Here is a 15,681-nt window from a genome sequence, read left to right on the forward strand (position 1 = left end):
GAAAAAGCCTGCTTGCATTAACCCTATCTATACCCCTCAAAATATTGTACAGCTCTTCAAATCTCCCCTCATTCTCCTATGGTTCTATGAATAAAGTCCTAACCTATTCAACCCTTCCCTACAATTCATTTCCTGGCAACATCTTATACATTTTCTCTGTACTCTTTCAATTTCATTGATATTTTTCCTGTAGATGGATGACTAGAACTATACATAATACTCCAACTTAGGCCTCACCGATGTTTTACACAATTTAACATAGCATCTCAACTCTTGTATCAGAGTCAGATTTAATATCACTGGCATATACCAAGAAATTTGGTATCAGTACTCTGATTTATGAAGGTCAATCTAATATTTCCTTCTGAGGACCTGAAATAATAACTTTTTTTTTCTTTCTCCAGATACTGCCTGACCTGTATTTGCCTCTAATTTTACTCTGGAGAGTAATATACCTCCAATTCCAGATCTCCCAGACATTACCTTTGAAATTCAGATTTCACCTTAGTGAGGTGATGTATCAATCATAGTGCACATAAAGTGACCATTCAGTCTATCATACTGGCGGAACATTATTATTCCCCTACACTGTCTATGTACACCATTTTCATGAATTTTTTATTGCTGGGGAAATGTGTGCCAAATTATTGAAGTAACACTTCTGGTATCCTTATATAAAGGGAGAAGGGGAGATATACTGCATTGGAGACAGTTCAGGTAAGTTATTCCTGTACTTATGAAGATAAGCTGGGTCTATTTTCACAGTTTAGAAGAATATGAGGTAATCTTACTGTGACATTTGAGATTCTGAGAGAGCTAGACAGGATAATGCAAGAAAACAGGGTTAATCTGGAACTAGGGGGGCATTGTTCCAGTTGTGGTGGCTAGAACCACCAACCTTTGAAACCTAGTTTTGGGGACTGGGTTCCCAAATATTTCAAGACATGGTAAGATTTCTGGATTATCAAAAAATTCGGAACATGTGGGAAGACTGGCGGGGCGTGGAGTTAAGGTCAAGATCAGAGTACCTACAATCTTACTGAGGGGAGTCCCATTGTCAATTTCCTTTCATCTTTGTTTGTGGTTCCACCCACCCAATGGTGTTTCACATTGTTCCAGTATATTGCCAATTATGGGGGACGGGGCTGGTGGCAGAAGAAATTAAATTGCAGAAAGGCTTCTTTATTGACAATTCTTATAAAATCATGAGCTGTATTTTTAAATAAAAGATTGGTGTCTGGAAATTAACCCCCACTGTCAAACAAAGGAAATAGGAATATTCTGCAATTCCAGTGCATTTGAATGGGATGCTGTTGGCCACGCTATAAACCTCTCTCTTTGCAATTGTCACACTTTTATTTTAATCTTGGCAGCTACAGAGTGGTGGAGTTAAGAGGAGGCGGGGTGAAGGCTGGTTTATGAGTATGTGTGTGTGCGCGCGTCTTGTACACACACCATCAGCTCGGATTTCTTTCCTGCCTGGACTATTATCATTAATATTATTATTATTTTTGTCGGAGGATGTGGCGGTGGGGGGAGAAGAAGAAATGACTTGGAATTAATTGCTCCGGTGGCTTTGCATTGATTTTCTTTCCCCTTCCTTCTCTCTCCGGGTTAGTGCATTGCTAACCCTCTTTTTTTTTAATATTGTTTCCGAAAAATTTAAAACAAAATCCTGCAAAGGAAGGAAGAAAGTAGGGGGGAGAAAAAGGGGAGAAGGCGAAGAAAAAAAGTGAGGAGGGTTTCTTGAAACAGACGGCGCACATTTTCTTGTTGTTTTGGAGAAGTTCGAGCTCCTCCATATTGGAGAGCAAAGCGACGAGCTGAGGGGGGAAAAAAACAACCGCCGCCACACCGAGGAGGATCAAACACACACAACAACCCCCTGGCAACAACCCCAGCGCCTCGGCACGTCGACAAACAGTTTGTTTTTCTCTCTCTCTCTGAGGGAATTCAGTTTTTTTTTGGTGAGAAAATCTCCCCAGCACTCACCGGACAGCTTGGCGTCTCCTCTCCCGGGCCGCGCAAAAGGCGGTTATTTTTTGAATTTCCTCCTTTTTTAAAAAAAAGTCAACGTTGATATAAATGGTGGACTGACTTAATTTTTATTTCTTTTTATTTTTTTTTGTTTTAGGGAAAGAATTTTAAGAAGAAAGTTGCAGGGAATATATTTCCTGTGTTTTTTAAAGGACATATTTAAATTCTCGCCCCCGTCCCTTTGGCCAGTATCCATAATAACATACATTATATTTTTTTCTGGGGGTGCTTTTTATTTCGTTTTTTGTTTTATTTTCGGTGCATTTTCTGAAGGAAACCGGCGAGGGCCCGGCGGCCGAGGGCTTGTTCGATGGACAGCACGTCCATTATAACGCAGGTCTGCAAAGAGGATGAAATTATTTCATCGTCCCAGGAAAAAGGTAAGGCAATTGGCTTCATTTTATAAAATATCATTAAAAAATCTTATGTGTCATAAAATGTGAAGTGTGGGGGATTTTAAAGGTGGGGGCGCGCTTGAGTTTATGAAGTGGAGTCCAATCCTGTCCTGGTCTTCCCAAGTCTTAGGTTTAATTTTACTTTTGTTCTTTTACTAAAGTGGAAATGCTGTTTTTAATTTTAATGTATTGAAATATATGTGTGAGCACGCACGCGCATGTTTTTGTATCTGTCCCAAATTTGACGGAAATCTTCCACAATCAGGAATTGAGGATTTATTCTTGGATTCTTCATTCGCTTCACTTTTGCTTTTGGTGATCGTTGGCGTTTGCAAATACCTAAGTGATTTGTAGATGAAAGGTTAGAGAGGGAGATCTCTTCCCAGCCACTTGATGTTTCTTTCGACCTCCGAGCAATGATTTGTTTCTTAGATGATGAAGCTGAAGTTTAAAGCCAAGGGTAATCCCACTGCTTTTGTTTACTGAATGAAATTATGAATTGATAATTTGAATCCTGCTAGCAGTAAGGGAAAAAAAACGTAGAATGCTTGCAAGCAGGATGTTTTTAACGTGGGCTCCTTTTTCAGTTTTCCACGCCCACTGTTGTCATCCATAGGAATTGGAAGGGGAAATGGTCCACTTTCTACACACGCCCCCCGAAAAGTAGTTAAAATAGGAATTATGGAAATGGTGTTTCCTCTGACAATCCGACGACATTTAACACAGGAAGAAAGCATGTATTGACTGCAGATTTAAGGATAAATAGCAATCTGGAATTGGAGGGTTAAAAAGTTATAATGGTGTTGGGTCAGTAAAACAGCATACTCCTAGCTGCCAGTAGGAACATTTAAAAAAAATCAGTTTAAACATTTGCTTCTTACGGAGAAAATGGAATGAAGTTTAAGGCACTTGGTATATTGTGAAGAAAAGTTTTATTTTTGGTTTAGAAACAGTTTTGATTAAAAAATAGACATTTATGTCAAGCATTTTCATTAGTATTTTCCTGATCTGATACTCCGAAGTGTACAAAGAAACGTGACAGAATTGTCTGCCTCCATTATTATGAGAAGGATCCTTGTCAAAAGTACTTAATTATTTTATTTTTTTGCTTGTGGAACTTAATATTTTCTGTGGTTTGTTTTCTTACCATATATAATACTTTCCTTGTGCGGAAAATTCCATTACATTCATCATTCCCAGGATTGAAGCTTTTTTATTAGTTTAAGTTCTAGACGAGAACTAAAATGTGTGTGGTCTGGAATCAGTGGCTCTCCTGTTTGTATATCCAAACTTTTTCATAGCAACAGCTAAAATGTAGCATTTTAAAAATTTACTGTAAATATGGTTAGGATGAGAGAGCATGTTAGAAATATCTGCTCTCATCAGGTTGACTCAAACTTTTTTGGAGTCTGCAACTCACAAAATTACTGGAAGTCCATTTGCAAATAAAAAACAAACTATTCATAGTAGGTAGTATGAATTTGTTTCACATGTCATACTTAAGGCAAAACGTGACAGTTGGGAAACAAGGATTCATCGAGGCCCATGTGTAATGAGGTAGAAAGTATATTACATATATATATGTTTGTGCAAAACAATGTGAGTTATAGGCATTTTTGTAGAATTTTTCCCTGTAATTTTTTTTGCCATGATAGGCTTTCTTATTCTCTGTTTGCTGAGTGGGGTCTTGTGATAGGAAACAGGAGGTTAATGCAGCCTGGCTTCAGTTAGTGTTCTAAATGGTTTCCTTTGTGCGTGCTTTCAGCCTGGCATTTTTTTCAATTTGGGGAAAGGACTTTACTCTTTTGTTAAAGGTTGAATTACAAGGTTAAAATGCTGTGTGCAGTGCTGAGGTTTTCACATCACGTATGTTTTCAGCCTGTGTTGTTTCTGACTTCCTGTGGAATAAGACCATAAAGTCTTAATCCAGCAAATATTGAACTATAAGTTTTAAAACAGATAAAGATTCCCTTGAATTTTTCAGCAGATATACAGGAAATCATAAGCTGTGGTTTAACAGAGGTACACTGTATGAGTTGCGTGCTTTAGCTGGTTGACCACCAGGATACAGACACTAGATTCCTAAGGACAATTTTATGGTGGCACCAAAGCTACTCAAGGAACATTCCAGCAGAAATAGACTAATTAAAAACCCTCTCATTTTCAGTGCTATTCATCTTAAATTATTGGTACTGAACATGATGATACACTTGCAGTAATATATGAGAATCTATTCTTGATAGTGGAAAGTGACATGTTGCCTGGAGAAACTTCATGATTTTTTTTTTCTCGCTGGTTATCAGATCTTTCAATCTGAGTATCTAATCTATTAAAATATTTGGTTCATAACCGATGAATTGAAATCATCCATAAGATCATAAAACATAGCAGAATTAGGCCATTTGGCACATTTGAGTCTGCTCCGCCATTCCAGAGTCTGCCCCACCATTCCATCATGGCTGAATTATTATCCCTCTCAACCCCATTGCCCTGCCTTTTCCCCGTAACCTTTAACCAGATTAATCAAGAACCTATCAACCTCAGTTTTAAGTATACCCAGTGACTTGACTTGCACGGCTGTATGTGGCAATGAGTTCCATAGATTCGCCACCCTCTGGCTTTCATCTATTATAAATGGATGTTCCTCAATTCTGAGGCTGTGCCCTCTGGTCCTAGACTTCTGTACTATCAGAAGTCCATATCCTCTTTATCTTGGCTTTTCAATATTTGATAGGTTTTGATGAGATCTCCTCTCATTCTTTTAAAATAGTATAATCTTGGGCTTGTGAAATGCAAGTCTTACTAACTGAATTTGTGGGGTTCATTTGATTTGTGACTATGAACTGAAAGCCAGTGCATTCTATTTCTTCTTCTTAGCCCGTCACCCCATCTGAGGCATAGGCCACTGATAGCAGCTCACCAGTTCTCTGTCCTAAGCTAGTCTTTTAAGTTGTCCCTGGGTGTAGTCCTTCGAAGATCCTTCCTCTCCCAGGGATGAGGTCTTTGGAGCTTCTGTTGGTGTTTCCGTAGCTCTGGGTTGTTACAGGGTAGAGATGCTAACCACATGCCCAACCTTCCTCCTTTCACAGCCAGCCTGGAACAGTCCATGGCAGAGTTTAAAACCAGAGTACGCTAACATGAAATGTCAGAGATCTCTTGCATTTCTTCCACTTAAACCTTTCATTTATCCACTGTGAGATTTTTAATGTTGGTGTATAAAGAAGATTGAGCACCATCAATTGATTATTAAAATAGTCCAACATCATGGACCATGGACACTAACTTTGTTTCTCCCTCTGTAGATGCTGTTCAGCCTGCTAAGTATATGGTTGCATTTTCTTTTATTTCACATTTGTAGCATTTTGCTTTTGTTCTTCAGTCCCATCATGTTTCCACTTGAACCCCTGTCCTCTTTTAGAAGCAAGACTAGATTTAAATGTACAAAGCGTATGGTGTGTGTCTCAAATAGCTTCTGACAACCAAGTCCAGCTCCTGGCCTTCAAGTGTTTCTATTGACAGGATAAAGGCCAAAGGTGAGTTACTAGCACCTTAAAACCAGTTGCTTTGGGCAGCTGGGGTTTGTCAACTGTGGTTGGCTGCTCCTCTAGTAGAACAAAAATTCTGATTTCAAACCTCCACAGCCTTGCAACTGTACTCATTCATGAGGAAAGCTTTGAGAGTAAAATCCAGAGCTGGAGTCCCTATGTTGTGTTCAACAGTGACTGACAACTCCTGTGATGCTGTTGGTGTCAAACTGTGGCCATCTTTGCCATACCTTTGGATGCATTAGCTGCATGGTGAGGGGAAGCCTAATGCATAGGCAAAAGCTTGCTCTTCATATCGTACTGTTCTGGCTTGCATACTTGCTAGGACTCAACGTTCATGTTCGATCCTGACGAATGGAGGCTACATTGTGAAGGATTTAACAGATTATCTTTAGTTTTCCAGCCCCAAATAACATGAGAAAACTAAGGAGGGAAACAACTTTGTGGTTGACAGTCCCTTCTGAATTTCCCTTCCCAACGTCAAGAAATAGTTTAATTTTAAGTATTATTTTGTATCATATTTAAAAATTGCTGTGGTGTGCATGAATTTCTGAGATTAGCAGTTTATTTTAAGTCTGTCACATGCTGCTCAAATGAGCGGATTTGGATAGTCTTGGTGAAGAAGATATGAGACAGAGTATTAATTGTTGACAGATTTGCCCACAAATGACTAACCTTAACCAGTATGCTGTTGGAAAGTGGGAGGAAATCCCATGGTCATGTGGAGAACATGTAAACTCCAGAAAGACACAGGTGGGAATTGAACCTTGCTTACTGTTTACAGGTGATGTAATAGCATTATGCTAGCTGTCATGCTACTGTGGAAAACATACAGAAAGTTAAAAAGCAGTTAGAAAAAAGATCCAGTTCATTTTAGTGCAAAGTGAAAATTGTCATAGTATTGCTAAAAGTAGTGATTAATTAGTGTTTTATCAGTCAGTTCAAGAACCATATGGTGAAGGGAAGTAGCTGTACTTAAACCTGGTGGTGCAGGGCTTCATGACTTCAGATTTGAGGGTTGTAAAATATTGGACACGTTTGTGCATCATATGGACTTTAGTTTTGATCTTGTAGCTTATTCTGCTCTTTTTAGCTTATTGAGTGGTTTTGTTTTTATCTTGCTAAGCACATGGAGGAAAATGAAGAAAAGGGTAGATGTTGGATTTGGTCAAGGAGGAAAAGGAAATGTATGTAAAATTCATGAAGCTGAACTCAAACAGCCCTTGAGTATTATAAAGAAGGCAGAAAAGAACTCAAGGGTATTGAGAGAGCTGGAAGGATTAAAGAGAATCTCAAGGCGTTCTATACACACATCAAGAGCAAGAGGATAACTGGGAACAGGATAAAAGAACTTAAAGATAAAGTACTGTGCTTGGAGGGCAAGGTTGTGGGGAGGTCCCAAATGAGTACTTTACATCAGTATTTACCAAGGAGAAGGATGGGGAAATCAGTGTGGAATGTGCTAATTTGCTAAGGAGCTAAAGAAGAATGTGGAGTTTGGTCTCTTAAAGTGTATTAAGGTGTATAAGTCCACAGAGTTTGATGGAATATACTTCAGATTATTGAGAAAGGCAAGCGATAGATCGTTGGGGCTTTGATATCTTTGTATCCTTTCTGGCCATAGGCAATGTCCTAGAGGACTGGTGAGTAACTAATGTAGAGAAGTTACTGGAGAGGATTCTTAGGGATAGGACATAGGAGTATTTGGAAAAACAAATTGTGAATTAAACCAAAGGGTGTAATTGGGATTGATTTTGTGTGTATGTGTATATGGGGGAGGGGGAGCCATTTCTTGCTAACTTGATCGAGATTTTTGAGGTGATGAAGGTGATTTACGAAGGTAGAGCTGTGGATGTTGACTACATGCATTTCAGTAATGTCTTTTATGAGAGGCTCATCTAGAAGATTAAGATGCATAGGATCCATGGTGAATTGGCTGTTTGGATTCAGAATTGGCTTCTCCATAGAAGACAGCATGGTGGTTAATGGGACTGTTTCGGCTAGGGTTCTGTGACTAGTGGTGTTCCACAGGGATCTGTTCTGGGACTTCTGCTGTTTATGATATATACAAATAATCTGAGTGCTAATGTAAGTGGGTGAGTAAGTTTGCAGATGATACAAAGATTGGTGGTGCTGTGGATAGTGCAGAAGACTAGCAAAGGGTAGAGTGGTATGCTGAATTGTTGTAGATCTGAGGGGAGAAATGGCATATGGAGTTTAACCAGGCTAAATATGAGGTGTTGCCCTCAGGAGATTGGATTGGATATTGGGGTGTAGTGGATAATGAGTCTGCAGAGGGATCTAGATCAAATGGAAAAATGACAGATGGAATTTAAGGCAAGTTCGAGGTTTTGTTCTTCTGTAGGTCCAACCAGGGTAGGGCTAACACAGTGAATGGCAGGACATTTGAGGAGTGTGGTAGAACAAAGGGATCTGGGAATACTAGTCCATAATCCATTGAAAGTGGTATCACAGGTAGATAGGGTCGTAAAGAAAGCTTTTGGCACATTGGCCTTCATAAATCAAAGTACTGAGTACAGGAGATGGGATGTTATGTTGAAGTTGTATAAGACATTGGTGAGGTCAAATTTGGAGTATTCTGTTCCATTTTGGTCACCTACCTACAAGAAAGATGTAAACATGATTGAAAGAATGCAGAGAAAATTTACAAGGATGTTGCCAGGACTGGATGACCTGAGTCATAAGGAAAGATTGAACGGGTTAGGACTGTATTCTTCAGAATGTGGGAGATTTGATGAGAGGTGTACAGATAGTGTAAATGCAAGCATGTTTTTTTTCCACTTGGGTGGGGCTACTACCAAAGGTCATGGCTTATGGGTGAAAGGTAAGATGTTTAAGGGGAACATGAGGAGAAACTTCTTCACTCAGAGGGTCATGAAAATGTGGAATGAGCTATCAGCACAAGTGGTCTAAGTGAGCTTGACTTCAATGTTTAAGAGAAGTTTGGGTAGGGGTGAATAGTAGGGGTATGGAGGGCTATGGTATCAGTGCAGGTCAATGGGAGTTGGCAGTTTAAATGGTTTTGTCATGCTCTAGATGGGCCATAGGGCCCGTTTCTGTGCTGTACTTCTCTATGACTCTATGAGTTTGCTTGCCAGTATCCTGGCCCATTTAAGTTTCAGTGTCTTTAATGACCAAATCTCTGGGTATTTCCATTCTCAGTACTGTCAACTGTGTTGTCAGGTGCCAGTATAACATATCCTGGGATTCCTTTACTCCCTATCCCTTTTTCTCATAAAACCACTAAAACACATCTCATTTACCAAGATTTCAATCTCATACTGTACAACAGCAGTTTGTGGCAGCTTTGTTACTTTTTTCCACCTGTAGAATACTTCAGGAGATTTTCACTATTTAAAATGTAAATTCAGTTAAAACAGAACCTGCCAGGAAAAAAGTTCAACAAGCAGCATTTATGTGGAATTCTTTGGGCCATTGACCTCTCAACAGAATTGTAAGGGGTTATTGTGCAGTTTGCAATGATTAGATCAGTATGGCACTTGCAGGTGGTCTGTGGTGGGCAAGGAGAGGCTATGCTAAACTCTTTAAGTGCTGTTGGTTTACTTCAAATGGGAAAGAACAGGAATAAATGAATAGTTAACTCCCTTTACAAAGTAAGCGGACACAATAATTTTGAAAGGAACTTGAATTGGGGCAGGTTCTTGAAAATAAATTACTTATTTAATACAATCTTTTCCTTCCAGACAATCTCTTTCAGCTTTGGATTATGACAGAAAACCATTCCAGTAGCAGCTAACTGGGGAGACGACAGAATGGCGCTTGTAATCAGAAGATAATTAAATTTGAGTATTTTAGTCTTTAGATCTGTACAGCAGTTTGCAGGACTACTTGTTTATCTGGCCTCCAAATTTATAGGGTTACTTGTGTTAATTCATTTTGAAAAGGCACAGTGTATATTTTAGAACATGTATAAGTTTTCTCTTTTCTTCCCCTCCCTGCTGCCAATATTGAACTTTAAAGGAGTTAGCTAGGAAGGTTAACTGCTTCGGACATGTAGACGCACTTGCAGAAGTAATATTGTATTTCTGTGAACATTCTGCTGTTAAGGGTTAACTTTTATTGTAAGATGATTGCATTTTGTGCTGGGAGAGATCCTGTCATTCTCCTCCCTCTGCCCTGTCCATGCCATAAGAGCAATGTAAGGAATGTTGTAATGTTTACCCAGAAATAAAATTCAGCAAGTGACGCCATCTAACATCTTAGTTTGCTGGTTTTGGTCTGCAAGGCTTCTTGAAGAACACAGGATTTTGTTGAAGACTTTGAGGAAGCCTTTGGAGTCAATGATTGTACCAATCTCACCACTAATTACTTTTCATTTGCCTTGCAATGCCAAAGAAACTTGCGTTTTGCTACAGACTGATTATTAAACTAGGAACTTCTTTCATCTGAATTGCTTTGATGATCTTAAATCCTTCTCGTATAACGTTTTTGATGTCCTTGCCTCTTTACTGTGTTTTGAAGCACTGAGCCAGAACAGATATAATGAGAAGCCAATGATGGGTGGACAACATTACTGTATAGTTCTATACAAAATGTCTCTATATTATTGTTTCGGATGTTGCCGTTGTGTAGCAGTTAACATGATGCTATTATAGCTCAGGGTATTGAAGTTCAGTTCTGAAGCTGTCTGTAAGGTGTCTGTACGTTTGTCCCGTGAATGTGTGGATTTTCTCCAGGTGCTCCGGTTTCCCCTCTGTCCAAAAACATACCAGTAAGTCAGTTAATTGGTCATTGTAAATTGTCTTGTGATTAAGCTAAGGTTAAATAAGTGGATGACCATGCAGAGTGGCTTGATGGGCGGAAGTGCCTATTCCACGGTGTATCTATAAACATCTTTAGAGTGATTTATAAAGAAACCTGGGGTTTCTGGATGATCCACTATCTGATATATTTGCAAGTTCAAAGCAAACTTACTATTTCAGTGCAGTACTGTGTCATTATTTACAACCCTGGGATTCATTTTCTTGCAAGCAATCTCAATAAATCTATAGAATAATAACATTAACAGAATCAATGAAATATGACATTTTAGAGAAATGTTCTTATCTATATATCCTACATATTGCATCAAGTCTTTATATAAAGTTTTGGAAATAACTACTATGTTATGGCTTGTACTCTTTATAACGTCATGTAATTAAGCAGTAATTTTCTCTTAAGAGCCCTCTCAAATCCTAATCCATTTTGCATTCTTTTGCCAAAATTTAATAAAATCAATTAGTTTAAATTTTCAAATGAATTTGAAGGTGAGGTCTCTATTGTGGATTAGATTGGGCACTTTTCTAATGTATTCGATTTGTTTACCTGGCTGCAATATGTGGATGGCAGTTCTGAGCTGAATCCAGTTGCACTGGAAGGGGGGCTGGCAGTATTTTAGGAGTATGTCTGATTCTGATGTATCTTTGAGGCCTGGGTTACTTAATTCTGAAGTGATGTTTCGGTGGCTGGTCTGTGATGTGATGTTCTGAAGTCCATTGAGAGTCAAATTGGTTAGATAAAGGTTCTATCAAAGAACTCATTTCGGGGAACTCGTCCTTTTAGGGGTTAAGATCATATGTGTCAGTGGCTCAAGTTGTTGCTTCAAATTTCTACAATGAGAAAAGCTTAAGGGGTGTAAGTTTTGTATAAAAATGTCAATACTTTGCTGAAAAGCAGAGTCAAATGTTTTGCACAACGTAGCTCGGTGCAGGAAGATGGCTCAAGAGTGCTTAGAAGTTGGACAGAACAAATTAAATGGAAATTGTTGGGGATCTTAAGCCTGAGGCAGTAATGGGTTGGCTAAGGAGAGGAAGGTGCAGAGTTGAGACCCAAAATGTTGACTACTTCTCTTCCTCCCTAGATACCCAGCCTCTGCAGTTTCTTGTGCCTCTTAAAGGAAATATAGGTAACTGAGGAAATAGAGGTATCAACCAATTGCAGTTTGTACTGTATATTTTGATTGCATTCACCCCAAAATTATCAATGATTTGTTTTTTGTTCCAATGAATTTCAGTGAATTATCAGGAGGATGAAATCTGAAAATCAGTGACTCTGCTTGTAATAAATATGGAAGCAGCTGCTTTCATCAAGGTCTGAAGTCTAGTACAAATCAGAGTTTTGCGGATTGTACTATCGTAGTTCTTGTCATTGTGCTCAGGAATTCTGTTGAACTTCATAAATTGAAGATTTTAAAGAATATTTTGGAAGCCTACAGCCTTCACTTCTGTAGAACTAAGACTTATTGACTATTTTGAGACTGGTTGATAGCTTTGAGAGTGAAAATGAAGTAAGATACAAGAAGCTGAAGCATGCTTATCCGGTAATAAAGTGTGTTGCTCCTGCAAGGAAAAGTCAAGGAAAAGTCCCAGGTTATTGTATGGAAACATCATCAGCCAGTTTACTTCACATTTAACAGACTGTAAAGCAGCTGGTGAACCATTAGTTTTCATTGTTGTCATAAACTTTTTTAGTGTGTAGACTTAAAGCTGGACTGATCACTTAAATCCAGTGTTCTCAGTCTCCAGTACTTTGTTCTATCACTTGCTATGGATTTGAATGTGATTTCTCTCTAAGTTTATTATTTGAGAGTTCACCATTCCAGCTGCAAATTTATTGATTTAGAGATATAGTGTGAAACAGGCCCTTCCGTCCTAATGAACCTCACTGTCCAGCAAACCACCTATTTAACCGGAGTTTCATCACAGGACAATTAACTATGACCAGTTAATCTACTAACTAGCATGCCTTTGGACTGTGGAGGAAACTCACACACTTATGGAGAGGATGTGCAAATTTACAGAGGACGCTGGAAGTGAACTTTGAACTCTGAACTCCCACATCTGAGCCGTAACAGCATTGCAGTAACCACTACACTACCGTGGACCCAAAATCTTGTATAATTTCTGACTAAATTAAAATCTTGTTGCTTAATGTTCTTGCAAACACGAGGAAATCTGCAGATGCTGGGAATTCAAGCAACACACACAAAGTGCTGGTGGAACACAGCAGGCCAGGCAGCATCTAAAGGGAGAAGCACTGATAAAGGGTCTTGGCCCAAAATGTTGCCTGTACTTCTCATTATAGATGCTGCCTGGCCTGCTGCATTCCACCAGCATTTTGTGTGTTGTTTAATATCCTCTGTCCTTTTTCCAGAATTGTTTTCTGTCTCTATTGAAGACTGATTCCTCAGTCTGTTTGGTAGCAATTCTCCAAGAGTTTTTTTGTTGGGGTTCTTTTTCCATGTCTCCCCAGGGTTGTGGTGCCTGACACTTTTTCTTGTGTATATAGGAATTGACTTAAACATCTGGTGGAGTTGATCTCCTGTTGCCTTTTAGATAATCATACCCTAGTGATGTGACGCATTGTTTTATCATTTTAGTTGATCTTGCCAAATAAAAAAATTGCATTTTTAAAAAAAAATGTGACTGGCCTTAGGAAGCATGCCCAGTGGGGAAGTTTTAAAATCGTTTTAAGATTAGAAGGTTTTCTCTTTTGGATGTGCAGTCAAGTTTTGTAAAGAGAAATAATAAATACTGCCAATCTACTGTTGAGGTAATTTACACAGCGCTTGAACCAGCTGTTAGCGAAAAGAGCAAATCGAAGACCTGATGTCTGTAGATGGTTACATTTGTTTTAAAAATTGGGAAAGAAATTACTCTAAAGAAATGATCTACGTAGTAAACTGATCAGCAGCTGACAACATTTAGCTTGAAATGCAGCTGAAACATCTGTTACTCTATAGAGTTATGTATTTTAAAAATGGTTGCAACCTCCAGTATGCAGGCAATATATAATAGCTTTTAAGTACCACTGATTTGTTTTACATGTGACCTGAGCTGGCTAGAAGAATTTTCTATGTGCAAAGCTTGTTTAGGTCAGGACTTGACCATTTCATTGCTAAAGCATTCTTGTCCTGGTATTTTAATAATGTGAGGATACATATTGCCAGCCAGTATTATGGTTGAGATACTGGCTGTTTATGTTTCCTGACTGGTACTTTAATGTATTCATTTATTTTATCCCTGGTGTGCTAATGAATACTTACTCCTTCATCATCATTACTGTGAAAAAGATGATCTGGTTATTACCTCATTATTATGAATGGGGAAACAAAGAATTTAACTGCAACACACACAGAACATTGGAAGAACTCAGCAGGTCAAGCAGTATCTGTGGAAGTAAGTAAACAGTTGATATTTCAGGTTAGGTTTCTTTATCAGGACCATCCGAAACATCAACCCCAGCATTTTGTGTGTGTTGCTCTGGATGTCCAGTATCTACAGAATCTCTTGTGTCAAATAATTTGACTGCTGTCTTTCTTGAATTGGTAAGTGGCTAGACTTGGACTGGCAATGAAGTGTACTGGGACACCATCATAGTTGCATTTTCCAAGCTATGTATAAAAAAGCTGACCCTTTAATCTACCAAGAACAATCTAACCTTTCCCTCCCTCAGAGCCAATCCTTTTCCTATCATCCATGTACCTATCCAAAAGTTTCTTAAATGTACCGAATGTGTCTGCCTCCATTGCCATCCCTGGCAGCACATTCCACACTCCCACCACTCTATGTCTGTCATCCCCCTGCCTCCACTTTCCCCTAAACTCTTTACAATTATGCCCCTTGTATTAGTCATTTTCACCCTGGGAAATATTCTCTGGCTATCCCCTCGATCTATGCCTCTTATTATCTTGTATGCATCAATCAAGTCACCTGTCAGTCTCCTTCTCTCCAGATCGTATAGCCCTAGCTTGCTCAACCTATCTTCTTAAGACATTCTCTCTAATCCAAGCAGCATCTTGGGAAATCTTGCATTCTCTCTTAAATTACTTCACAATGTCTTATTTCTTATCACTAAGAAGGAAAATTGATTTTTCTTTCTCATTGCTGGGTTAGTTTTGTCACATGTGGTATGTCTTTGCCTTTATTGTAACTTCCTGTTCCCACCTACTGAGCATCTTTGTGACCTCAGTTAAATTGGAAATTCCTTCACCTCGGTTGTTTGTTAAATCATTGTTAAAACCAGAGGCATGTGGTGAACACAACGTCTGCATCTCACTAAATATTTATCTGCTGTCATTCACTGAGAGACTCAGTTCTCCCGAGTTTTCATTTATGATGTTGATGTTTTTTGTGCAGCCCTATTGTTTCATTGTTAGTCCATAAAGATGCCACCCTTAATTGCATCCTCACTATATAATTGATCAGTTAGAAATAAGTGCCTAGAAATTAGCCCACTACTGTCTACTTCTAGTAAATACTTAATCAAATGTATCAGATTTCATCTAGATAAAGATAGATATTAGCTTTATTTGTCACATACTCCTAAGTGAAATGTGTTGTTTGTGACTTGATTGTGCTATTGCTACACTTCTGGTACCAGCATAACATATCCACAACTCATTAACCCTTTGGCATGTGGGAGGAAACAGGAGCCCCCTGAGGAAACACATGTGGTCACGGGGAGAACGCAGAAACGCCTTAGACAGTGGTAGGAATTGAACCCTGATCTTACAGTTGATGCTATAGTAACATAACGCTAATGTGCCACTGTGCTTTGAAGGTTTCTCTTAAGACTGATTGTCTTTACAAAGCTGTTACAATAGTGGCAGATCACGCACGTAGCAACAATGCATTTATTGTTATCTGATGTGGTTTGGATCTGCCTCTTCTTACCACTGGGTG

General features: G+C 38.9%; 1 protein-coding gene across 4 annotated transcripts in view; it reads left to right on the forward strand.

Annotated features, from left to right (window-relative positions):
- The first annotated feature begins 698 nt into the window (after positions 1-698).
- ctdspla (CTD (carboxy-terminal domain, RNA polymerase II, polypeptide A) small phosphatase-like a) overlaps positions 699-15,681 on the forward strand; it is a 243,551-nt gene continuing 228,568 nt past the window's right edge. For 2 of the 4 annotated variants that reach the window (XM_059971715.1, XM_059971716.1), the window contains exon 1: positions 1,391-2,417. In XM_059971715.1, coding sequence (XP_059827698.1) covers positions 2,348-2,417 — 70 coding nt within the window. In that variant the 5' untranslated portion in view covers positions 1,391-2,347. Of the gene's footprint in view, positions 718-1,388; positions 2,418-15,681 lie in introns of those variants that run through there. The other 2 variants (XM_059971713.1, XM_059971714.1) reach the window with 2 other exon arrangements.

This window comes from Hypanus sabinus, chromosome 6, assembly GCF_030144855.1.
Source record: "Hypanus sabinus isolate sHypSab1 chromosome 6, sHypSab1.hap1, whole genome shotgun sequence".
Taxonomy (NCBI): Eukaryota; Metazoa; Chordata; class Chondrichthyes; order Myliobatiformes; family Dasyatidae; genus Hypanus; species Hypanus sabinus.